Source organism: Symphalangus syndactylus, chromosome 6 (genome assembly GCF_028878055.3).
Source record: "Symphalangus syndactylus isolate Jambi chromosome 6, NHGRI_mSymSyn1-v2.1_pri, whole genome shotgun sequence".
Lineage (NCBI taxonomy): Eukaryota > Metazoa > Chordata > Mammalia > Primates > Hylobatidae > Symphalangus > Symphalangus syndactylus.
The window spans coordinates 92,597,699-92,624,035 of NC_072428.2; the positions used below are offsets into that span (position 1 = coordinate 92,597,699).

General features: G+C 38.4%; 1 protein-coding gene across 16 annotated transcripts in view; it reads left to right on the top strand.

Moving 5' to 3' along the window:
* Window positions 1-26,337, top strand: part of GSAP (gamma-secretase activating protein) — a 100,325-nt gene that overhangs the window by 31,002 nt on the left and 42,986 nt on the right. For all 16 annotated transcript variants that reach the window (XM_055283449.2, XM_055283451.2, XM_055283454.2 and 13 more), the window contains 8 exons: window positions 3,938-4,007; window positions 5,221-5,270; window positions 9,149-9,253; window positions 9,674-9,733; window positions 11,452-11,495; window positions 12,396-12,481; window positions 23,570-23,647; window positions 25,326-25,403. In XM_055283449.2, the coding sequence (XP_055139424.1) occupies window positions 3,938-4,007; window positions 5,221-5,270; window positions 9,149-9,253; window positions 9,674-9,733; window positions 11,452-11,495; window positions 12,396-12,481; window positions 23,570-23,647; window positions 25,326-25,403 (571 nt within the window). The remainder of the gene's footprint in view (window positions 1-3,937; window positions 4,008-5,220; window positions 5,271-9,148; window positions 9,254-9,673; window positions 9,734-11,451; window positions 11,496-12,395; window positions 12,482-23,569; window positions 23,648-25,325; window positions 25,404-26,337) is intronic.

A 26,337-nucleotide genomic window follows, 5' to 3' on the forward strand; every position in this document is an offset into this window, starting at 1 on the left:
GCATGAGTTACTATGCTGTTGGCCGTGAGGTTAAGGAGTGTCTTTAAATAGAAACACACAAAACAAAGTTATATACTGATCTATTGACAAACATGTTGTGGCTAGAGGCTTCCAAGAATTTATCCTTGTTTGGGTTTGGATCATAATCCCAAAAGACAATCCTGAACACCATAATCCTGAATGTTGAAATCCTGAAAGGTCGAAAGTCTAAAGTCCCAAAAGTCATGATCACAGGGTAGATAGTATACACGAGTGTCTATACTTTCAAAACTGTGTATGTTATTATTGCCTATTTTATTGTGTGAGGTGGACTATGAAGTGTTCTTTTGCATTTTGCTTCTCAGATAATTCTTCTTTAAAAAATGTCAATACATCTTTTAAATAATTTTTAAAATTATTTTCTTCCAGAATTATATTTTTGGGATTTTGATCTTTTGGGATTTCAATGTTTAGGATTATGGCATTTGGGATTGTGTCTTTCAGGATTATGATCAACTCCCTTTGTATTTTCCCCAGAAACAATGGTTCAGTATTCAGTTTACAACATTTGTGGTGACTTTACAGAACATAACTACTGCACATAATTTGAATCAACTGTATGTGTTCACGCAGTGCTACAGCATAATTTCCTTTTGCCTAATTTCACATTTTGTTACAGGGTCAAAATATCTTTTCTTTTGGTCTAGCTAGAGTCGATTTGCACCACTCAAAGTATCTGCCTTTTTGTCCCCCAAGCTACTACCAGCCTCCAGCCTCTGGGCCTCCCTATTCCAGTGGGTTAGGGGAGAGGGTTGTCTCTCTCTGCCCAGGGTCCTCCCCTGTCAGCCAGTCCTTTCAGCTGCACATTTCCCCGCCACTCCTGACAGCACTGTGGGTCGCTCCTCAATACCAGACATGGCCTGGCCTGAAGCTCCCAAGCTGCATTCTCCTACCCTCAGGAAGCCACTCCATCTACACTGTCATCAGTGTGGGGAGTCTGGGGACAGAGCACACTTCCCTTTTCTGGTCTGTTCTTTGGCTTCCTCAGCATCTTGTTAGGGCTGTATAGATGGTAGCAACATGACTGAAGGATTGGGGTAACTAAAGGGAATTGGAGCATAGAAAGGGGAAAAGTTTTTAAAAGCAAGTGGTTGTATACATTGCAAATATATTAAAATCTACCAAAAATTGTATATATTAAAGTGGTTAAAATGGTAAATTTTATATTATGTGAACTGAGTTTTAAAAAGTTAAAAGTGGCTGGGTGCAGTGGCTCATGCCTATAATCCTAGTACTTTAGGAGGCCAAGGAGGGCGGATTGCCTGAGCTCAGGAGTTTGAGACCAGCCTGGCCAACATGGCAAAACCCCATCTCTACTAAAAATATAAAAATTAGCTGGGCATGGTGGTGCGCTACTGTAATGCTATCTACTCGGGAGGCTGAGGTGGGAGAATTGCTTGAACCTGGGAGGCGGAGGTTGCAGTGAGCCAATATCATGCCATTGCACTCTAGCCTGGGCAACAGAGCGAAACTCCATCTCAAAAAAAAAAAAAAAAAAGTTAGAAGTACGTGGAACAGGACAGCATCTATAGGCCGGCCAAAGGAGAAGTCCCAACCCAAATAAAGTAAAACTTGTACCCATTCTGTGGACCCATCTCAGTCCCTAGCCCTGCCTCCTGTCCCCATTTCTATGCCTCTGGAGAGAGAAACTCCTCTAAACCCCAGTGGCAAATACCCACCTTCTCCCTCCTGCCTCTAGAGAAATGACATCTACTGTGCATTGATTGAGTTGGTCTTGCCCTGGGATCAATTTCCTTTTTCTTAGAAAAACATTCATGGTGATCTCCAGTAGCACATTTCCCTAACTCTGCATGTGTTGTCTTGACCACCTACACAGAGGAGCTTCAGCAGGACAGTGGCAGGTGGGGCTTGGATCCCAATCCGGGACCCTTTGAGTGTTTCCTTCCAGCACAAGGTGTGTCTTCAAGATAGTTCCAGTGGGTAATTAATTCCAGTAAGGCCTGGAAGCCAAAAGCAGACAGGCTTCAGACACAGTGCTACAAAAGCACTCAAGGTTTTTTTTTTGTATTGTAAGTAGGATTCTATGCAGATTATATTTACTTAGAAAAATTTATCTTCACAAATATGGAGCTAGACTTAGAATGAATATTGGTCTTTCGAGGTCTGTAGTCTCGGTGTGTAGACTATAATAGAAAGAAGAACAACACCTACCTAAATGGGACTTTTAAAATAACATTCTCCCTGATTGTCACAGGAAGACCAGACAGAGGTTTAGAGGTTGGCAGTTACACCTCTTCAGCACCTCAGTCCATGTCACGTTTCTAAGCAGGCATGCCCTGGCCACCTCTGTAGACCTGGAGGCCATACCATCTTCCATAGCAGCAGATATCTCCATATTTTGAGGCACTGAACATTTGTTCTCACATCCTATATGTGGTGTCATTCATCTCTGCTTTTCCTCAACTCTGGTATACGAGTATCTTGTTTGATGTGTGACATTTTACAAATTATGAGACAATTGCTTCTGTATTATTTTTGTAGCTGAATTCTGCATTGCTATTTTATAATTTTGACTTTATTGCTGTGAAGCATGTTTTGCTTTTCATTTCTAAAAGGGAACTCAACTATAAATGTTCCAAAAATTGACTAGTACTATTTTTAATCTGATATTATGCAAAGGTAGGACACTAGGAAATAATAAAAAATTGTCCTAAGTTTAGTGAGACTAATGACTGGGAGATGGGGACATAAAAGTTATGGCCTTTTATATTACTTTCAAGTTTTGGGTGAGGAAAAGAACAAAATTCATGGGTCTTTCATGCCACAAAATGAAACGGCTGGTTTACAATTGCCCTTTTGAGTCATCCTGTGACCAATTTTTCCTCATTATCACAGCTAACGGGGTCAGGACTTGTGTTGCTGGCAGCCTGCTTTGTCCTGCAAACAGACACACAGTGGTGGGCTCATATGGGAGAGCACAGAGAAGGAAGAATGGGGTGGATTTAAGCCTTTTCTTCCTGGTGACAGTCGTTCTATGCTTTCAGGCTTGTAAATCCTCAACTCATGTGACACCATGACTCACTGTTCTTTCTTGACAAGTTCTGGTTATGTTGTGCTTTATCTCTTGGATGTGGGACTTTGGAAGTTGTCATGTGGAATATATTTACTTGGCTCTCAAATTATATACTAGGTTTAGTTGCACAACGACTATATTGACCACTGTGTGTGTGTGTGTGTGTGTGTGTGTGTGTGTGTGTGTGTGAAATAGAACATTCTGTATAAATGTTGTTTGCATTGTTTCTGATTGGTTTCAGAATCAAATATTCCAAATAGGAAGTACCATCCCTAGAAATAGCTTCAACCTTAACATTTACTGTTTATTTTACTTTATTTTTAGACAGAGTCTTGCTCTATCACCCAGGCTAGAGTATAGTGGCATGATCTGGGCTCACTCCAACTTCCATCTCCTGGGTTCAAGTGATCCTCCCACCTCAACCTCCTGAGTAGCTGGGACTACAGGCATGTGCCACCACACTTGGCTAATCTTTTGTATTTTTTGTAGAAATGGGGACTTGCCATGTTGCCCAGGCTGGTCTTGAACTCCTAAGGTCAAGTGATCTGCCTGTCTTGGCTTCCCAAAGTGCTGGGAATACAGGTGTGAGCCACTGTGCCCAGCCAGAAGCCTTACTGTTTAAATAAGTGAAGATAGTGTTGTATTTGAGATCAATTCCCCTCTGGAAAACTGAGGTTCTGAAAGTGTTCTGTTTTCTTGCTTGCTTTGACCTGCAATGTGTGTGTGCAGGTGATTCCCCTAAACTCTTCTGTGATTCCCAGTTTCTTCAATGGTATGTAATAATACAGTCATCAAACACAACTTTGGAAATATTTGTTCAAGCAAGATAGTTGCTTACAATTATGATTAATTTCTTTTTTACAGTTTCTCTACCCACATGTTGAAAGTCATCCTCTTCCAGAGAACCGTCTGTTACTGATTTCAGAAGAGAAATGTAAGTGTATCTTTAGGTGGAATATGGGAATTTCATGAATGGCATATCGTCTCCTAGTGTGGGACATGATTGAATCTTCTAGATATCCACCTGCCATTGCCGAGGGTCCACTGAGCTTTGATGTCCATATGAGACCTGGAATTCCTTGGGAAGGGCTTTTCCTTTGGCCCCCAAGTGTTGTTCCCTTTGGCTCTGTTCAGTTTTCTCATCCTGGGAATGATGGGCTCTTGCATACATGGATCTGCAGTTTTGTCCCATGGTAGAATGTTTGTAGAACAGTTGCACAGATCATTTTTGTCATTTTTAGTTCATCCGTCTTTTGGATGTCTGTCATAGTGGATAACTAGAATATGGAGATGCTTAGATGGAGAGAGGGGAAGGTTTTAGTAGCTAGAAGAATCCCATGGCAGAACTTGAGAAGACCTACGAACCTAATTCAGGTAGAGGCAAATAAGTTTAGGACATAAAAGGTTATGTCCTTCCATAATGATTTCAAGTTAGGAGAGAGAGAGGAAGGACAAAATTTACTGGTGGAGCTTTTCTAGTAAGCTGTCTTTTGCATTACAAGATGAAACTGCTAGTTTATAGTTGGAAGGACAGGCTTGAGGGGTAAGGCTTTGTTCAGTCTCTAAGCTCTTGCTCAGTTGTGTAACTAGGACCAGTGGAAGGTAAATATGGCTGAATTCAAATTGTTACTGATAGAAAGGGACCATCTACACAGATTGTCTTTAGTGTTCAGGGTTTTGTTCATATGAAATTGGCCTCTATTAAAATGCTTCCCCAAAATGTCTTGTATAATGAGTTTTCTATCTGGTATGTTCATACAAACAAGTGTTTGGTATTTGGGAATTGAAGAATAAACTCTGCTAAGTAAGCCCTTGTTATCCCTATACAACACTGATGGTACAGGGGAGTCAGTACTTGCTGAGGGAACCCAGGGAAGCAGGAGGGCTAAATGCTTCATGTATTGTTGATATTGAGGAGCGGAATAAATGCAGGACTTGAAATTAACTGTAAAGGGAGGATGGAGAAAAATGGGTTTTAAAGTTTTTGGACCTCTATTGTGAGATTACAGTTTGTGATAGTGTTGTTTTTGTGGTCAGTTGTTCAATCTGCATTGCTTTTATAACAATGTTTTTACAAGTGTTAGGCAAAAATAGTACTCATATATTTCCTTAAGGTTAAATTATCTTTCTTTGTTTTTCTTTTAAAGATATTGAACAATTTCGTATCCATGTCGCCCAAGAAGATGGAAATAGAGTGGTAAAGATTTGAAATTCTTTTCACTTCATAGTTTTTTTTTCCACAAAGAACTACATTACTAGACTGCTAAAGATAAATTAATGTTACTGATATGTAATGTTTTCTTTATTTGATGACTTTTGAAGTATAGACTTGCTGTTTTAATGTGTGAAATGATACAAATATATATGAAGTTAATTATCCCCTTTTTCTGTACCTCAACCCTCAATCTCAATATCCTGAGGTAGCTAATAACAGCCTGTGTGTCTTTCCAAAGCTTTTACCTTGCTTGCCCAAACCTATGCAAGGTTAGATGCACATATGTGGGGATTCAATTGTTTTTACCAAAGTAGAATCATAATACATACATTTACCTGCTGCTTTTGTGTTTGCTTTTTGCTTAGCAGGTAAAAAGATCAGGAGTATCCCTATGGGTTACTAAAATAGAGATATAACTAATTGGTTATTTACTCTAATTTTTATATGTACATATATGCATATCATGGGATCATACCATATATTTATACCATATATACAATCATACCATGTATCATGCCAAATATGGGTTTCATAGAGTATAATTTTTTTTGCTTGTTTTCCACATGTACCTTTTTTTTTTAAATCTCTTTTGTTCACGACCTGGTATGTATCATGCTTTTTTCCACGCTAATACTAATCTCCTACCCCCACCTCTGACCCACCCAGGGGTTTATTATTCATTTCTTACTCAGCTTTGTGGAATTACCTACAAGTAAACTAGAATAGCTCCAATTCAGTCTCTTTAGAAGTAGATAATAGTCCCTGGTGTGGATAGACATTCATTAAATTGCCAGTTTTTTGTTTTTACTTTTGAATTATAAATCATCTTAAACTTTTTTTTCCTATAGCCTTATGTATTGGTACATACATTTCTTTGACCTAAATCCTCAGGGATGGATTGTTTGATGGGTACATGTATTTAATAAATTCCAACAGATTTTTCCAGATTGCTTTACAAAAAAACTTCTAACAATTGATAGTTTTAGAAGCAAAATTTAAGAGTACATGTTTCCTGAATTCATATCATGAAAAGGTATATTTACCTTTTAAAAAATTTCCAATTGGATGAGTCTAAGTTGATAGCATATTATCTTAGTCTGTATCTCCCTTAATATTAATGCATTTCAGCATCTTCTCCTAAGCTTACTGGCTATTTGATTTGCTTTTTTGAAAATTGTTTAGTTGTATCCTTATCTATTTTCCTACTGGCTTGTCTTTTTCTTGATAATTTGTATAGGATCTTAGTATGTTATTGATATTAAAATGATTTTCTTCAATATTTAGTCTGCATCAAAATTGTCTCTGAAGATTTTAACGTTTCTCTGAAGATTTTAAAGTTAAATGAACAAATTGAAACAGAAAATGGAATTTATCAATTGTGTATCAGCTATTAAAAGCCTCAAATCAAGAAGCCTGGCTGGAAAATTGCCAGGAGAAAGTATGTCACTGGAGCTCTGGGCTACCATTGTCCCGCAGGGGCTAAGTGGATGGGAGCACAAGGACAGACAGGGCCAGGAGTCAGAAGAGGGTCAAGCCCAAGAGGAAAGATCAAGGCTGAATCCCAAAGCCAGTGATGAGAATTTAGAAAAGAAATAAATAAGCAAGTTGGGGTCAAGAACTGGGAATGAGCATAGACAGGGGACTGGCTGGTTAGAAGAGGGCTTAGAGCAAAAAGGGAGAGGCAGACAGACACACACTGGGAAGAGTGATGGAGGGGACACCTGTCAGCAGCCCAGAAAAGATTCAGCCATTCAGGATGGTGCAGCTTCAGCATTCCTTAATTCACATGTGTTCTTCCGAGAAGTACTTCTGCCTTCATTCTTAAAGGCTTAGATGACAGCTTCATACAGCATAAGTATAATACCATCTCTATCATGCAGGGATGTTGCAAAGAATATGCAATTCCACATATTCTTTGCAACATCCCTGCATGATAGAGATGGTATTAGGCTTGTCCCTATTTTTACAGAGAAGACAGCAACCAAGACTCACAGAGGTGAGGTGATTCTAGAGGGGAACAAAATTGAGATTTGGACCTGGGTATGCCACAGTCTGCCATTCATTTTCTTGTTAGTACATACCTTTACCTGGAAAGGTTCTCAGATCTACTCCAACTCAACAAATTTCAGAAAAATGATTGTCCAAGGTTTAGAGACAGGTCCTCTTGGATCTTCTCTCTGGCATCCCTTTCCTCTTGTCTAAATATAATGGACAGGGTAAGCAGGAAATACTGGTTTATAACTCTTTGTGCCACATGGTGCCCCTCAAGTTGCAAGTTACCATGGGTGGAGAAATCCCTATTAGGATTAGGGAGGGTTTAGGCATGAATATGGACCATTCTGGTGTTTCCTTTTTTCCTCATTTCTTCTACCCCAACCGGTCTTTATTCTTTACTCATCTATCTCAATGTAGATTACTTTTGCTTAATAAGCACTTTGAGGAAAGTTAATTTTTAACTGCTTCTGTTAAATTATTTTGAGGACAGCTGATGCACTGAAAGGGCACTGGGAGGATTCCAGGACATGGATTCCAGACCTTGCAGAACTAACTATGTAGCCTAATCTGACTGCTCAGGGCCTCAGTTTTCTTACCTGTTAAGGGGTTGAATTGGATGGTTTCTAGAATCTCCTGATTTTAAAGTTCCATAGTTCTGACTTTGTTACTTAGTAAACAAATATTTCATACTTACAATATCTTTGACAATTTACTATTGCACACTTTATTTCATTTTCTGCCTTTGTTTTTTTGTTTTGTTTTTTATTTTTATTTTTATTTTTTTTGAGATGGACTCTTGCTCTGTCACTCAGGCTGGAGTGCAGTGGTGGGATCTCAGCTCACTGTAACCTCCGCCTTTTGGGTTCAAGCGATTCTCCTGCCTCAGCCTACTGATTAGCTGGGATTACAGGCATGCACCACCATGCCTGGCAAATTTTTGTATTTTTTTTAGTAGGGATGGGGTTTCACTATGTTAGCCAGGCTGGTCTTGAACTCCTGACCTCAGGCGATCCACCTACCTCGGCCTCCCAAAGTGCTGGGATTACAGGCATGAGCCACCGTGCCTGGCCCATTTTCCGCCTTCCAAACAAACATTCCTTGAGCACTGCTACATGCTAGAAACAATCAATGCATTGGTAATAGAAACATGTTGTAGAAGAGTGCGTACTCACTGGGGAAGGCTTATAGCATTAATTAAAATGTAATTGTCAAAGAAGCGTGCCAATGCACCATAGGAAAACAGGTGAGGGTTATACTACATCTTGGGGATGTGAGGGAAGGCTTTGTGTAGAACACAATGTGTAAGTCAGGTCTTGAAGAATGAGTAGTTAAGTATTGCTGAGAGATGGGCAATATCATCATACTCATCATGGAAGACATAAAGGTGAGAGGGATGCCCAAAGCTGCATGGTTGGTTTATGGCCAAATTGGGGTCATTGCCTACTACTTTCCACTGTCAGGCCTGAGTTTTTCCTTGGCATCACAGCCTCTCTCTTTGGTAGTGGAGGGCTTTTGTCTGCAGAGGCTTGACTTAAGAGAGTTAGGTACAGAACAGTAAGTTCCGAATCTTCTATTAATGCAGCTATTGATTTGTGGGAGGTGTGGTGTTGTCTTCAACAGCTTCAGCCTGTCTGCTAAACTAAGAGCAAGAATAAAATCATATATTATACATGGGAAGAAGAGGAGGCAATGAAATGATGTCTTAAAACATTTCTGGAAAGATTGTGTGTGCTAGGGGTGGGGAGCTTCTAACAGTGAACTGTGGAAATATTTATATGTATCATAAAGATAGACATGGAAAATAATTATGAATTCCAGATATGTTCTCCTTTAAAAGTTATTCTTACTTTTTTTTGCATTTTTAGGTGATTAAAAATTCTGGCCATCTCCCAAGAGACAGAATAGCTGAGGATTTCGTTTGGGCTCAGTGGGATATGTCAGAACAGAGATTATACTACATTGACCTGAAGGTAAAAAAACTAGTTCATGGGCACTCCTTTTTTTTTTTTTTTTTTTTTTTTTACAAAAATATTAATTTTTTTGGAGACAGGGTCTTGCTCTCTTGCTGACGCTGGAGTGCAGTGGTGTGATCATAGCTCACTGCAGCCTTGAACTCCTGGGCTCAAGTGATCCACCTGCCTCAGGCTCCTAAAACATGGATTACAGGCATGAGCCATAGTGCTTGGCCCCAGCACTCTTTTTTATAAGAACAATTTGATTTTGACATTATTATTACTGCAGTTCACTAATCACTACATTTTCATTGATGGAAATAGTCAGTGAAGTTTTATTAAACACAATGAAAAGATTTTTATTATTGTTTGCTTCTTGACTGCTTCCCTTTCTTTTTTTCCTGGTTTTTTAATATGCCATTCTGTTTTCTCTTTTAGAAATCAAGGAGTATCTTAAAATGTATCCAGTTTTATGCTGATGAGAGCTATAACTTAATGGTAAGTCCAGAAAATGATCACACTACAGGAAAGTTTATGATACATTACTCTCTTTTTTTTTTTTTTGAGATGGAGTCTCTCACTCTGTCGCACACGCTGGAGTGCAGTGGCGTGATCTCGGCTCACTGCAAGCTCTGCCTCCTGGGTTCACGCCATTCTCCTGCCTCAGCCTCCTGAGTAGCTAGGACTACAGGCACCTGCCACCACGACCAGCTAATTTTTTTGTAGAGGCAGGGCTTCACTGTATTAGCCAGGATGGTCTCGATATCCTTACCTCGTGATCCACCTGCCTCGGCCTCCCAAAGTGCTGGGATTACAGGCATGAGCCACTGCGCCCAGCCGATACATTACTCTCTTTTAAGAGAATTGTTATCATAAGCAGCGCTTTAGCATTCCGCATGGTTGTGTTAGTCACTCGTATGAGCAAGTAAAATTAGTTCTTGCCACCTCCAGGTTTCCACTCTATAACAAATCCAGTTAATGTAGGTCATTAGAAGAACACACACCAGACATGTCCAGTAACTGAATGCTTCACATCAAAGAAAAATGTGTAAGTGGGGATTAGTAGAAGGCGTTATGTTGGTGCAAAAGTAATTGTGGTTTCTAATCATTTAAAAGTAATGGCAAGAACTGCAGTTACTTTTGCATCAACCTAATAATTGATGGGGTCTGTAAGAGATAGCTTTAAGGGGTTACAAGTTACTTGACCCAAAAGGACTTGTGAGGATGGTGGATTTGAGAATAAAGAGACAAGTCAATGAGAGGGTATAGTTTAACCAAAATCTAGCATTACCCCTGAAAAAGCTATTTGGAATGTTAGCATTGTGTTGTATCAGTGGAATAAAAACTTCTAAAAATAGGAAAATTTCAATTTAAGAACTTGAATTTTTTAAAAAAAGATTTTTAAAAAGTTAGAATTGTGGTGAAGGGTTCTTAATATCTTTGTGATGAACAATATGGTGGTTTTTAATTTTTTTTTAAGACAGAGTCTCACTCTGTTGCCCAGGCTGGAGTGCAGTGGCTTGATCTCTCCTCACTGCAACCTCTGCCTCCTGGATTCAAGCAATTCTCCTGCCTCAGCCTCCCTGGTAGCTGGGATTACAGGCACCTGTCACCATGACCAGCTAATTTTTATATTTTAGTAGAGATGGGGTTTCACCATGTTGGCCAGGCTGGTCTCGAACTTCTGACCTCAAGCAATCCACCTGCCTTTGCCTCCCAAAGTTCTGGAATTACAGGCGTGAGCCACCATGCTGGCCTATTCTTCTTGAGTAGGACTAATGTTGCTATCTAATAAAGATTGTTATGCCATTGCAAGAATTGCATTTAGCCCCCTGCCCTCTGCTCTCCTTCTAATGACACCCAGTCCTTCCTTCCTTACTCAGTCATCTATGTCTTGTAAAAGATGGTTGCTTCCAATTGGCCTATTGTACAACCTGTTTTTGATATTCAAATCTAAGACAAAGTTTGTCAAGCATTAGCCCTTTAAGAAATAAATAAACATCAAGCTCATGATTATATGTAAATTCCAGAGTATTTTCAATGGACCTTCTGTGCAATGGATTTGGAGTATAATAACCTCTGAAGACACTGATGGTTAAATATCATTATTAGGCAAGCATAATATTTTTCTGGTTTACTTGGGCTTGCTCTGGTTTTCAGAACTGTCATCACTTATTGTCATTTTGGGTTCATTTTCTTCTGATTTTTTTTGACAGTTTGAAGTACCCTTGGACATATCATTAAGCAACTCAGGATTTAAGTAAGTTATTCATAGGTTGTTACTAATTTTTATAGATGCTTGTGGGCAAAATGATTATATTTATTCCTACATTATACTATGCAGATAAAAAGAGAGTTTTATATTCTGTGTGTGCATCTATTTTTGTATTCCCATTCTTCATAGCAAATAAAAACAACTTTATCAAACATGAACCCAGGATTTTACATATAAGGTCAATTGTATTGATTTTCTTAGCCATTTATTTCTGTAGTGCATCTCCATTTATTTTGGTGTATGGATATACCCTTCTCCCTGCAATTAAATAGAGGGATTCAATGGGTCAGAGAGCTACATTGAGAATCAAACATCAAAACCCTTTTTGTTGCCATCAAAGAGGATGTCACAGGTCAATCCACTTGTAGTTCAGCCGAATTAATTTTTTTTTCTGTTTTCCTTTTTACACAAAAGACAAGGTTTTTTTTTCCTTTTCCCACTCTATTTTACATGTAGCGGGAACATGAGATGCTTCTGAAAAAATAAGCATAAGGCCATCAATATGTAGAAGACATGAAAATCTTCCTAAATTAGAGTAATGATAATCCTGAACTGTTAAGTATTTCACTAGCTTTATTTCATCATATATGAACATTTAGCTGTGCTTACTTTGAAACTAGTATGTGCATTACTCTATATCAGAGAAGTTATAAAAATGTAAGATGAAGGTAATATTTTTTCCTTGTTATCAGGCTGATGCCATTTATATACCGTGTATTTTGAAAAAACTACAGAATTTATTAACCAAAAAAAAGTTATCTACTTATATTTCTCAGGAACGTGTTTCTACTTCTGTGGGTATATTATTTAGTGGTTACTCACATCCTTTATGAAGGGATGTATTTTTAAATGCCTTCAATAATTTATCATTCTTTATGTTCTTAGACTTGTCAACTTTGGATGTGATTATCATGAAGACCGAGATAAATTTTCCAAACACCTGACTCTGTGTGTTTTTACCAACCATACAGGTAAACTAGGGTTGTATTTATCAATTTATTCAACTGTACTTGAGTTCTAGACACAATTTACTCATTGTTTAGCTACATGGAGTCTGAAAATAGAACAGAGCTACATTTTTATGTTGGTGATCATATGGATTGTCATATATCAAGTCATCTTCATTAATTTTAAATATACGCTGTCTGTATTGAGGAAGCCACAATTATTCTTAACAGCAGAGTTATTCTTCTAGTAGTTATTATTTGTATGGTTCTAACAGAGAAAATGGATTTGTATTTAACCAATCTACATTTTCTCACCTGCTTCATCTTTTAACAAATGGCAAACAGCGATGGCTATGCTTTCTGTGTCAGGCTTACTGATATGTTTGGTTCTAAACTTATGTACCTGGCTTTAAGAGCCATGCTGCAGCCTACCGATGTAACAATCAGAGCTTAACATAAAGTTATTAATGTGAAATATTTTGTTCCTTAATCCAGTTTTTATAGATAGAAAAAATGGAGAGGGTAAAGAAAAATACCTAAAGGTGAGAGAAGATGAATATGATTACATTCAATAAATCTGGTGAAAAACTGCTCATTAACCTTAATAATCATCTAAATAATCAGCTCTGATAACTACATGTAATAGCCATTTTTAATATCCCAACTTTAATGGACATTTACTACTTGAGTTAAGTAGCATTTGGACTAAAATTGTATTCCTTTAAAGCCAAATTATTGTGGGATATTCACCCATTAGGCCAACATTTATTGAGGACTTACTGTTTGCTAGGTGTTGGGGATATGATAAGTAAAACTGCCCTAATCTTTATTAGTGTAAAGGTTACTATTTGGCACAGATTTTAGACATTACATAAGTGCCCACTTAGTATTTAAATAGAATTATATTATGAATGAGCATTATAGGAAGTCATGAAAACTTATGATGGAGGTTTAATAGAAGATATTAGTATCTTCAACCATGTTCTAGTTCAGCCAGTCCATCCTTGTTTCTGCCTCCCTCCAAGATATTCCATCCCATTCCATTCTTAGTCCTGAAAATGGCCCCCTTTCCCACTTCACTCTTGCATAATCCATTCTTCTTTTTCCTGTCCATCCCAGGTATCCCTCAATTGTACTCATCCCTTCATATACCAGTCCTAGAGAGCTCAAGGAGGTGGTATTTCAGTAGAGACTTGAAGGATATGTATGAACTCAGACCATGTCACTGAAGTAGAGTGAGTGAGAGAGAGAAAGCTGGAGAGGTAGGCAGGGGCCAGGCTATGTGGGACCTTGTGGATCATGGGAGGATTTTAGACTTTATCCTAAGAGTGACGAGAAGTCATTGAAGGGAATTTTTTGTTACTATACAATTTAGTTTGAGAATGCACAAGCTCGCTGTAAAGTTCAAAAATATAATGAACATCCATTTACCTTTTACTTATATAATCATATCATTTACAGTATTTGCTTTATCATTCTCACTATATATATATATATCATTTTATTTTTTGACCAAGTCCATTCAAAAATAGGTTGCAGACATCATAACACCTAACCAGTAGGTAATTCAGTACACACCTCCTTTGATTAAGGACATTCTTCTACATAATGTCTGTTCCCTTATTACTGAAATAAATTAATCACATTAATCAATAAACTTTATTTTCTATTCAAATTTTCATAATTTCTTGAAAAATGTCATGTATGTGTATATATAAATAAATATGTATGTATATAACTTTTAAAATCAGGATTCCATCAAGATTCATGCTTTACATTTGGCCGTTTAAATCTTCATGGTCTGTTAATGTACAACAATTCTCATGTTCTACTCCCTGCCTTTCTTTTCATTGACATATTGAAAAGTCCAGGCCATTTGTCTTGTGGAATGATCCACATTCTGGATTTATCCAATTGTTTACTTACATAGGCATTTAACTTTTTCCTCTATACATTTCCTGTAAATTGGAAGCTAAACACAACTGAGTAAAGGCACAGTTAGACATAAGCATTTTTAGTGAGAATGCTTCACAGGTGATGTTGTGAACTTCATTTTTATCAGATCAGGAGGCCTGTAATGTCAGGATATCCTACTGTTAGTGATGCTAAGTCTGGTCATTTGGTTAAGTGGTAACCACTGTATGTCTCCCTTGTGAAGGCACATTTTAATCTCTGAATTAGTAATTTATAGGATGGTATTTTGTTACCATGTGACTATTCTATTCTCAGCTTTTCACCTGTCAGTTTTAGGATTCACTGATACTCCTTCACTGAAGCGTCTGTGCAGGCAGTAACATTAGATACATATTTTCAAAAGATTACTGTGGCTGCTGTATGGAGGATGGATTGGGCCGGGTACAGTGGCTCACGCCTGTACTCCCAGAACTTTGGGAGGCCAAGGCAGGCAGATCACCTGAAGTCAGGAGTTCGTGAGCAACCTGGCCAACATGGCGAAACCCCGTCTCTAGTAAAAATACAAAAAAATTAGCTGGGTGTGGTGGCACGTGCCTGTAGTCCCAGCTACTCAGGAGGCTGAGGCAGGAGAATCGCTTGAACCCAAGAGGCGGAGGTTGCAGTGAGCTGAGGTCACACCACTGCACTCTAGCATGAGCAGTAGAGCGAGACTCCGTCTTAAAAAAAAAAAAAAGAAAGAAGAAAGATTGAGGATGAATTGGAGGAGGCAAGAGAAAAAGTGGGAAGATGAGCAGTTAAGTCTAGTTCTACGTTTGAAATAAGGGTGAACTAGGATGGGCAGTGCAGGTGGAAGGAACTAGATGGGTTCGGGATGCATTTTGGAGATGAAATTAAGATAATTTGCTATAAATTAGAGGAATGGTTCTCAGGTTTCTGGCATCAGCAAATGAGTGAACGGTAGGGTCATTTACTGAGGTTATACGGGTTTTGGTGGAGCTTAGGAAGATTGTGAGTTTTGTTTTAGACATATTGACTAAAAGATCTGGAGCTTAGAAGAGGGGTCAGGACTGGCAATGAATAAATGTGGAAGTTGTTAGAATATAGCTGGCGTTTGAAGCCATAGGAGGGAATATTTGGTCAGGAGGGAAGACACTTACGAATAAGATCTGGGGACATAAAAATATAAAGGTTAGGTGGAACATCCAAAGGAAAAGGAAAAAAGAATGTCTGGAGAGAGAGAAAGGGAAAACCAAAACAAGTATGGTATTGTAGTAGCTGAAGGCACAGGGTAGTTCCACAAAGAAATGACTGAATAGGTAGTGAGAGGTGGAGTCCACTGTGTCTGGTAGCATGAAGATTACTGTGAGCTGTTTGTGTTGTGGAAGTGAGGTGAAATCTTGACTATGCTGGGTTAAGTGGCATATGGGAACTGAAAAAAGTCATAGCAGCATGTGTAGACATGACAGAGGCAGCAGCTGGAAAGGGAAATAGGATTTAGGGAATATTTTAAGACAGTACAGACTCTAGGATGTTTGAATGCTCACAGCATATATTGAGTGGAGAGGAAACAGGACAATACATAGCAGAGAGGATAACTGGTACAGTGAATTTGCTTAGAAGGTGGGTTGGGATCTGGAGCTCACATGGAGGGAGCAGGGTGGGTTCTTCCCTGGTACTTTGCTTTATTTATTTATTAATTAATGAGACGGAGTCCTGCTCTGCTCTGTTGCCTAGGCTGGAGTGCAGTGGAGCGATCTCAGCTCACTGCAACCTCTGCCTCCCGGGTTCAAGCGATTCTCTTGCCTCAGCCTTCCGAGTAGCTGGGATTACAGGCACACATCATCATGCCTGGCTAATTTTTTTTTGTATTTTTAGTGGAGATGGGGTTTCATTATGTTGGCCACGCTGGTCTCGAACTCCTGACCTCAGATGATCCACCCACCTCGGCTTCCCAAAGTGCTGGGATTACAGGCGTGAGCCACCGCGGCTGGCCCCTGGTGCTTTAAATCTGTTGGATATGAACAATCATTTTGGCTTTAATCCAGTGTGGCTTTTTATTCCTTTTTCTATTTCCATAGGAATTTCTCATGACCATTACTAGCTGTAAGTTATAAATGAGGCTAGTTATGACATATTTAATAAAATGTTAGGTTTATCTGACATAAAATGTGGAAGAGTCTGTTTTTCCCCTTCTCAGCAGTGTGTGGAAGGGTAGAAAATAAGCTTCACTCTTCACAATCAGCTTTGAAAAAATAAAAAGAAAATAACTGTTTCAAATGAGATACTTCCAGATTTAAGATGAAACAAGCCAGATAAGCAACCTTTTGTTTTTTGACTAAGAAATTGTTCATTTGTTTCCTATATTACTCTTCAAAAGTGTTTTTTTTTTTTTTTTTTTTTTTACCTTTTTTGTTAAACAAAATCTATTCCAGCAAAATAGGATTGGAGAAGGAAGCAAAGAGTCTAATCTAAATGTGACTCCCTCTATACTAGAAAGCTGAATTCACTGGCATGGAGGCCAGAAACTGTGGTTCATGAAAGGGGAATGCTGATGGACTTAGGCCCTTATACAAACTTATTTCAAGTATTTTCATTAATGATGATGATATAATAATATTTGACATTTTGCTATCACATTTTGGTCATCAAAAGCTATTTTGTCTTTTCAGCATTACTTTTTATATTCTTGAAAGCATTTGTCCTGAATTTCCCAGCACCAAGAAATAAAGACAGCTGTCTTCCGAGGAACTAGAGGTTACAATCTGGGTGATGGGTGTGCTCATGAGATTGGTGGTGGGCAAAAGTGCTGCTGCCACTGCTGCTGTCAGGCCACTTGTGTATTATTTAACATGAGTTTATATATATTTTTCTAATAAAAAGGATAAATCAGACTTTCTAAGCATTGAAAGCATATCTTACTATTTCCCTACCTAATAGTCAACTCTGAAGCTGTAGTGCTCTTGTGTGTTCTAAGTCAGTGGCTGTAATTCTTTCTTGTGCACCACCTACTGGGAGGGTAGTGAGTAGGGAAGTGTGTAAATTCTCCTTCCTATTCATATAACTGCAAGAGTTGCTCTTCACAAGTTCCCGATTAGGCCTATGTTTTAGCACTTTATAGAGCCTTTTAATAATTGCTTCAATAACATAATTTCCCTTGGAAAACTTTGTCCACAGTAGTTTTCATTGTCCAAATGGTTTCCCCAAGGCTAGCCAACATTGAGATATTATCTTCATCATTGATGAATTTCATTAAACATCTCTGGATACACCCTTAAGAGCATGCTTCCCTAGCTTGTAAATAGCAGCAAGACTGTTATGGAATAATAATAGCAGCTAATTTTTATAGCCAGATATAACTTCTTTGCAACTGACAATCTAACAATAACAATCTCTTTATACACAATATCTTATTTAATTATCTCACAAGAACCCTGTGAAATAAGTTCTATATTTTCTTTATTTACAGATGAGGAAACTGAGGCTTAGATAATTTAATTAATTTGCCTGAGGCAATAGACTTAGTAAGCCAAAAGCAGAATTCACATCCAAATCTGCTGATTTCAAAAGTGGTTCTCAATCTGGGTTCACATTAGAATCATTTAGTGAGCTTTAAAAAATACAAATGCCTGAGTCTCACCCTTCAGAGATTCTGACTTAATTCTTCTGAGGTGGAACCTGGGCATCTGTGATCCCAAGTAAGTTTAATGTGTTGTCAGGGTTAAGAACGAGTGCTCTAGAGCTGTGTTGTCCAATATGGTAGCCAATAGCCACATGTGGCTGTTTGAATTTACATTAATTAAAATTAAAGAAAAAAATCCAGGGCTGACTAGAAGCAGCTAATGTGAGCCACTCTCACAGGGAAGAACAGAAGGGGCGAGTAAATGCAGCACCTTCAACTGAATCATCCAGATGTTCACATTGGGACTAATCCAGGAAACAACTTGACCCATGGAGAATGGCGAAAAGCAAGGCAGGATGACAGCCCACCTAGGAGTGACACAGAGCCAGGGGAACCTCCACCACCCAGGGAAGTGCTGAGTAAATCTACAACTCCAGGAACCCATGCTAGACTAAGAAGACAAGAGAGAAGATCCAAATAAACACAGTTAGAAATGACAAATGGGATGTTACCACTGACCTCACAGAAATAAAAATAATCATCAGCAGCTACTAAGAACACCTCTATGTACACAAACTAGAAAACCTAGAAGAGACAGATAAATTCCTGGACACATACAGCCTCCCAAGGCTGAACCAGGAAGAAACTGATTCCCTGAACAGACCAATAATAAGCTCCCAAATTGAATCAGTAATACATAACCTACCAACCGGAAAAAGCTCAAGATCTGATGGATTCACAACTGAATTCTACCAGATGTACAAAGAAAAGCTGGTACCATTCCTACTGAAACCCTTTCAAAAAATTGAGGAGGATGGACTCTTCCCCAGTTAATTCTATGAGGCCAGCATCATCCTGATATTGAAAACCTGTCAGAGACATAAGAACAAAAGAAAACTTCAGGCCAATATTCTTGATGAACGCTGATGCAAAAATCATCAAAATACATGGAAACCAAATCCAATAACATATCAAAAAGCTAATCTACCACAGTCAAGTAGGTTTCATCCCTGGGAGGCAAGGTTGGCTCAACATATGCAAGTCAATAAATGTGATTCATCACATAAACAGAATTAAAGACAAAAACCACATGTTTATTTCAACAGATGCAGAAAAGGCTTTTGATAAAACTTCATACCGCTTCATGTTAAAAACTCTCAATAAACTAGGTATTTAAGGAAAACCTCAAAATAATAGCCATCTATGACAAACCCATAGCCAACATCGTACTGAATGAGCAAAAGCTGGTAGCATTTCCCTTGAAAACAGGCACAGGACAAGGACGTCCTCTCTCACCACTCCTATCCAACATAGTATTGGAAGTCCTAGCCAGAGCAATCAGGCAAGAGAGCATCCCAAATAGGAAGAGAGGAAGTCAGGCTATCCCTGTTTGCATGTGGCATGATTCTGTAGAAAACTCCATAGTCTCAGCCCAAAAGCTCCTTCAACTGATAAACAGCTTCAGCAAACTTTCAGGATACAAAATCAATGTACAGAAATCTCTAGCATTTCTTTACACCAACAAGAGTGAAGTCAAGAGCCAAATCAGGAAGGCAATCCCATTCACAATTGCCACAGAAAGAATAAAATACCTAGTAATACAGCTAACCAGGGAGGGGAGCTTAAAGATGTCTACAATGAGAATTACAAAACAGTGCTCAAGGAAATCAGAAGTTACAAACAAATGGAAAAACATGCTCATGGATAGGAAGAATCAATATCATTAAAACGGCCATACTGCCCAAAGCAGTGTACAGATTCAATGCTATTCCTATCAAACGATCAATATTCTTCACATAACTAGAAAAAACTTAAAATTCATATGGAACCAAAAAAGCCTGAGTAGCCAAGGCACACCTAAGCAAAAAGAACAAAGCTGGAGGTATCATGTTACTCATCTTCAAACTATACTACAGGGCTACAGTAACCAAAACAGTATGATACTGTTACCAAAACAGGCATGTAGACCAATAGAACGGAATAGCAAACCCAGAAATAAGGCTGTACACCTATGACTACCTGATCTTCAACAAAGCTGACAAAAGCGATGGGGAAAAGACTCCCTACTCAATAAATGGTGTTGGGATAACTGGCTAGCCATATATAGAAATTGAAACTGGAACCCTTCCTTACAACATATACAAAAATCAACTCAAGATAGATTAAAGACTTAAATGTAAAACCCAAAATTTATAAAAATTTTGGAAGAAAACCTAGGTGATACCATCCTAGACATAGGAATGGGCAAATATTTCATAACAGACATCAAAAATAATCACAAAAGAAGCAAAAATTGACAAATGGGATTGAATTAAACTTAAGAGCTTCTGCACAGCAAAAGAAACTAATAGAGTAAACCAAACGACCTACAGAATTGGGAGAAAATATTTGCAAACTATGCATCTGACAAAGGCCTAGTATCCAGCGTCTACAAGGTACTTAAATTTATAAGACAAAAACAACTCCATTAAAAAGTGGGCAAAGGACATCAACAGATACTTTACAAAAGAAGACATGGTGGCCAGCAAGCGTATGAAAACTCAGTATCACTGAGGATTAGAGAAATGCAAATAGAGATTACAATGAGCATCTCATACCAGTCAGAATGGCTATTATTAAAAAGTAAAAAAAAAAAATACAAACCCACAGTTGCTGGCAAGGTTGCAGAGAGAAGGGAAGACTTATACACTGTTGATGAGAGTGTAAATTAGTTCTACCATTGCGGAAAGCAGTATGGCGATTACTCAAAGGCTAACAGCAGAACTACCATTGGATCCAGCAATCTGATTACTGGGTATATACCTAGAGGAATAAAAATCATTCTACCATAAAGACATGTATGCAAATGTCAACTGCAGCATGATTCACGATAGCAAAGATATGGAATCAACCTAAATGCCCATCAGTGACAGATTGGGTAAAGAAAATGTGGTACATACATACCATGGAATACTGTGCAGCTATAAAAAAGAATGAGATCATGTCTTTTGTGGGAACATGGATGGAGATGGAGGCTACTAATCCTTAGCAAACTAACGCAAGAATGGTAAAACGAAATACCTCATGTTCTCACTTATAGGTAGGAGCTAAATGATGAGAACTCATGAACACGAGGGAACAACAGACACTGGGGTCTTCTTGAGGGTGAAGGGTGGGAGGAGGGAGTGGAGCAGAAAAAATAGCTATTGAGTACCAGGCTTAATAGCTGGGTGATGAAATTATCTGTAAAAATAAACCCCTGTGATATGAGTTTACCTATATAACAAACCTTCACATGTACCCCTGAACCGAAAATAGAAGTTAAAAAACAATCCTGTAATCCCAGCTCTTTGGGAGGCCAAAGTAGGAAGATCACATGAGCCCAGGAGTTCAAGACCACCCTGGGCAACATAGACTTCATCACTTAAAAAAATAAAATAATTAGCTAGGCACGCCTGTAGTCCCAGCTATTTGGAAGGCTGAAGTGGGAGGATTGCTTAAGCCTGGGAGGTTAAGGCTACAGTGAGCCATGTTTGCACCACTGCATTCCAGCCTGGGCAACAGAGTGAGACTTTGTCTCAAATAAATAGTGCTTCAGTCATACTATCTACATTTTGAGTGTTCAAGGACTACTTGTGGCTAGTTGCCACCATATTGGACTATACAGGTATATAACATTTCCATTGTCAAAGACAGGTCTGTTGGATAGCTTCACAGAGCCTGTGTACATACCATTTCAACTTACTGTGTCTTTTTTTCCCTTTGGGATTGGGGGGGCAACTAAGTATGACCTAACAATTTGGAAATATTTGCTTATAAGTTTTGGATATGGTTCTTAGAATATGCAATTAGGTACATTCTACATCTCACTTTTTTTCAAAATGAGAAAAACATTCATTCTCTAAAGGATGGAGTACAGATAATTTGCTAGAATGGAGGTTATGATCTATGTTGTCGTCATGTTCATTTCCCAGGATAGAATCCTAAAAGAATTACTGGGTGAACAGGTATGAATATATTTAACCCTCTGTGAAAGAATTTTTCTGAGATACTGTATTAGTTGACTCATTCACTACTATTTGAGAATTGTGTAAGAAGCACATGCTCCCTTGACAGTATTTCATTATCATTTAAAAAACTACTTCTAAAGGAAAATTATGGTGGCTTGTTTTAATTTTCATTTATTACTAGAGAGTCTAAAGTCTCTTTTTTTTAAAGCAATTTCATGTTCCTTGTGATTATAGTATATAAAAGAATGGATAAACCAGTAGTTTCTTGCTGATAATGTTTACTGTATGAAAGCAGTCCAAGTGGTATATGAGACTTTTGTAACTCTTATAATTATTATTTTGTTTATACTTTAGTGATAGATTACTTTTATTCTCAGTGAGTCGTGAGTCAGCTGTAATTATAAAGAAAAGTTGTAATTGTGTGCTCAGTAACCATAACAGTCATTTTACATCTAATAGAATTGTTACCATGTTATCTGATGAAATTATTCTTTTTTGCTATTATGTGTTTAAGATAATTGCAATAAAATGTACTGCTGACAATACTTTGCAGTGTTAGATGTCATTAAAAAGTCACAATTGATAAATATTATAACAGAATCCTTATAAATGTCCTTAAATAGCCCTCTTAGGGGAAACTGACTTTTTTTCTACCATGATTCTTTGATAAAGAAACTAATGAAGGAAACTAGAGGAAACATTGAAATCCACTGAAGTAGAGTAGCGATTGAATTCACACAGCTAGTTAACATTAGCTCTGGGGCTAGAACTCAGGTTTCCTGACTCCTTGTCAAGTTACTTTCTACCCGTCAATCTCCTATTTCAGTTAATCACATAAATGCATTAGAATAGACATATCTGTTTAAGTATATTGTCCTCAATTATATGTAGGTCACTGATGGACATTAGTCCATACAGCAGCAGCTGCTAGAGATAATGTACAGTTTCACGCATTGAGAGAGGTGGGGAAAGCTGAGGGTGTTCTGGAGTGATGGCGTAAGTGAAGGGGGTCAAGACTCACCTGGAAAGGCCGCTGTATGCCAAGAGCTCTCCTTTGGCCTTGGGCCAATGCCTTCAGTGACTCAGTTATGGATGGATATGGACTCACATGCCACATTTATTTTCACTGACCCATAAGATAGATCACACTTTGCCTTTCAATCAAGATAAACTAGAGACTGGAAACTTTCTGTGAAATGAACACATTTTTGATAAACTGGTGTTCATAGCTGTTAGTAATAATTGGAAGGTGACAAGCTAGATAAGGAAGGACAATGCATGCTTACTAGGAGAATCTCATGAAGCTTTGGAAACTGTCTAGAACCCCAGTATTTCATATGCAGGAGTATATCTGTGTTCATTTTCCTGTCCTTCAGTAGCCTGCCACAATGTTGCTTATAGTGTGCACTAAAAAATTACTGCTTTGAAATTTCTTAGCAACTGGTTAATAGACCACTTCTAGGACTTGGGAATAATCTATGAGGTGAGATGAGACAGGACATCTAAAGGAATAGAAGTAAGTTTAAGTGGTTTAGGAAACTTTATGATATAGATTCTGTTAAACTCTACTAAATATCCTTTTTCTTCTAGGAAGTTTGTGTGTATGTTACAGCCCGAAGTGTGCCTCTTGGGAACAAATCACATATTCAGTGTTTTACATTCATAAAGGTACTTTTCATGTCTTCTTTGTTACTTTTACATAATAACTTTTTCCAAATAGTAGCAAATTAGATAGCTCTTAACAGTGTTATTAGTAATTTTTTGGAGACAGGGTCTCCCTTTGTCACCCAGGCTGGAATGCGGTGGCGGAATACTGCTCACTGCAGCCTCAACCTTATGGTCTCAAGTGATCTCTCTCCTCAGCCCACCAAGTAGCTGGGACTACAGGCATGTGCCATCATGCCTAGCTGACTTTTGTATTTTTTGTGGAGATGGGGTTTCACCATGTTGCCCAGGGTGGTCTTGAACTTCTGAGCTCAAGTGATCCACCCGCCTCAGCTTCCCAAAGCGTGGGGGTTATAGGCATGAGCCACCATGCCCGGCTGAGAGTATTATTACCATGGAATCAATTTTAGTCAGTTCATTCTATATCTGTATACTTACAGGATACATATTTCCTGAAGAAAGTTGCCAGTGGTGAATATCAAGTTAGCTAGTTATTTTTATATATCACATATTTTTATCCTGGCCTATATATTTTTCTAGGCTTGTGGACCAGTTCTAAGGAAGGTATTTATCCAAAGTGTGTTTATTTGCTTTTTAGTTATTGCTATTTGGAAAGTATCTATAGATTTAACTTACAGAGTTACATAGGGTTTCAGTTAAAAGCGTCCATGATCTCAGACCTCAACAGGTTTTAGATCTAAGATACATTTATTCCATTTCACACATCTATGGCCCAAGATATTGATAAACAGTCTAGGGAGAAGCAGCCAAATGCCTGACTAATTTCTCCTGGTTCTGTAGTCGATCACAGTGTGCCCTGTAGTAGTTTTAGTTTGAACCATGCTAAGGAGTAATTGTTTCGCTTGTTTAATTCCTTAAAAGGAGTATCTGTGCAGTATATACTATGGGTGTATTTAAATTTTTTTAAAGATGAAAATTTTTCCAATATTTAAAAAAAATTATGCCAAGCCACACCAGAGCTGCTTATTCTATAGATGGACCTGATATTACCTCCTCAGTTTAGAGATCAAGGTAAAAAGGTTTAAGAACTTAATGGAGAAGCTAAAGTAACTTCAGAAATAGACATATATACTATTCATACTTAAGTTGTATAAGTTTGAGATTTTTGTGGAAAATTTTCACACGTTTTTCTAATGGTTTATCTATTGATCAAAGCCAGTAAATAAAACTTTTCTGAAGATTAAGAGTTAGAAAGTAGAGAGGAAAGGCCGATATACTGAGGTTATTAGCTCGACTAATTCCCTTCCTACCTAAAAGTGGGATTTGTTAGTGATTTGGAGAAGTCTCAGAGGGTCTTAATGACTGCATGTGTGTGGCGGTGAGCCTTGAGGAATGTGGGCCAATGAGCCATGTGGTCATCTCTATCTCTTGGATCTTTAAGTAAATTCCTTCAGATCCTCTCCTCCCTGAACAATCCACCTGTCATGGTCTAAGATTTTAATAAGCCGAGAACAACTACTGGAGTGTGACTGCACTCAGATTATCTGCCTTCAATGCTGGTTTTTGGAGAATGAGGGGAACCATGAAATCTAGAAGTCTGAAGATGCCCGCTTACCAGTTTCATGGTCACTGAAAATACAGTGTGTTAAATAGTCACTGCCTTGGGTGGAGTTCCAGTTCTTTGTTTAACATTCTCTGGCTTCATGTTCTCTCTTTGCAGGACACAGCAAGACCTTCACCACTTCTCTTGAGAATGTTGGCTCACACGTGACAAAGGGCATTACTTTTCTCAACCTTGGTGAGTGATGGAGAGATCACACCCCCTGCTCTGAACACTTCTTCCTAGGCATGGTATACCTCAGCCTTCTATACTACCCTATTTCTCATGCCTCTTTGAGACTTGGATTGTGATGACAATCAATGACCCACTTGAAGTCTGATGAGAGAAGATTTTCTCTGGAACACACCCTTCCCTCTCAACTCCTTAGCCTTTGGCTTGAAAGGATTGGGGGATGTAGCTTCCCTTTTTAGAGAACCTGGGCTGTGAGCTTTCTTATGTTTTTTGGTAGCAGCCTAAAAAGCCATTTGTTAACATAAAAATGATAACTTGTATGAGATGTTCCCAAATAGCCCATGAGAAATAATACATCATGTTATCCCTTGATTATAGAGAGGACGGGGCCTCTGGGAAATTGTCTATTTCCTGTTGCTAATCTTGAAAAGCTTCCAGGTCCCATTAATGATTTATGGATCAGCTTGGGTTGTTTTCATTGAGTAAATATGGCACAGGGAACCTGAGTATAATGAGGAAAATAAAGAAAGGGTTTGTTGTACCTCCCCCCCGAAAGCTGCTTTTCCATGCCAGTTAGGATGTGGGGCACAAAGTTTAGCACAAGACTAAGTAATGGTTTACTTGCTTACATATGGAACATGGCATATGGAACATTTCCTTTAAAAAAGGAGTTTCAGGTTTAGAGCATGTAATTCTTTGATATCTTTTTCCATCCCTATTCCACAGTCCATCCACTGTCATGACGCATGTTTGGGAGAGTGCAATGTGAGGAAACTGAGCAAAGTTATTTTTATTTTGAATGATACCATTGATGAGGTTGGATACTTATGCTGAGTGGGCCAGTATGGGCAAATTTTAACATGATCTCTGAATTTGTGGGAAATTGCCTTAGGGAAGCCTGGTTCTACGGCTTCCTGTAATAAGAGAGATAAATATTATA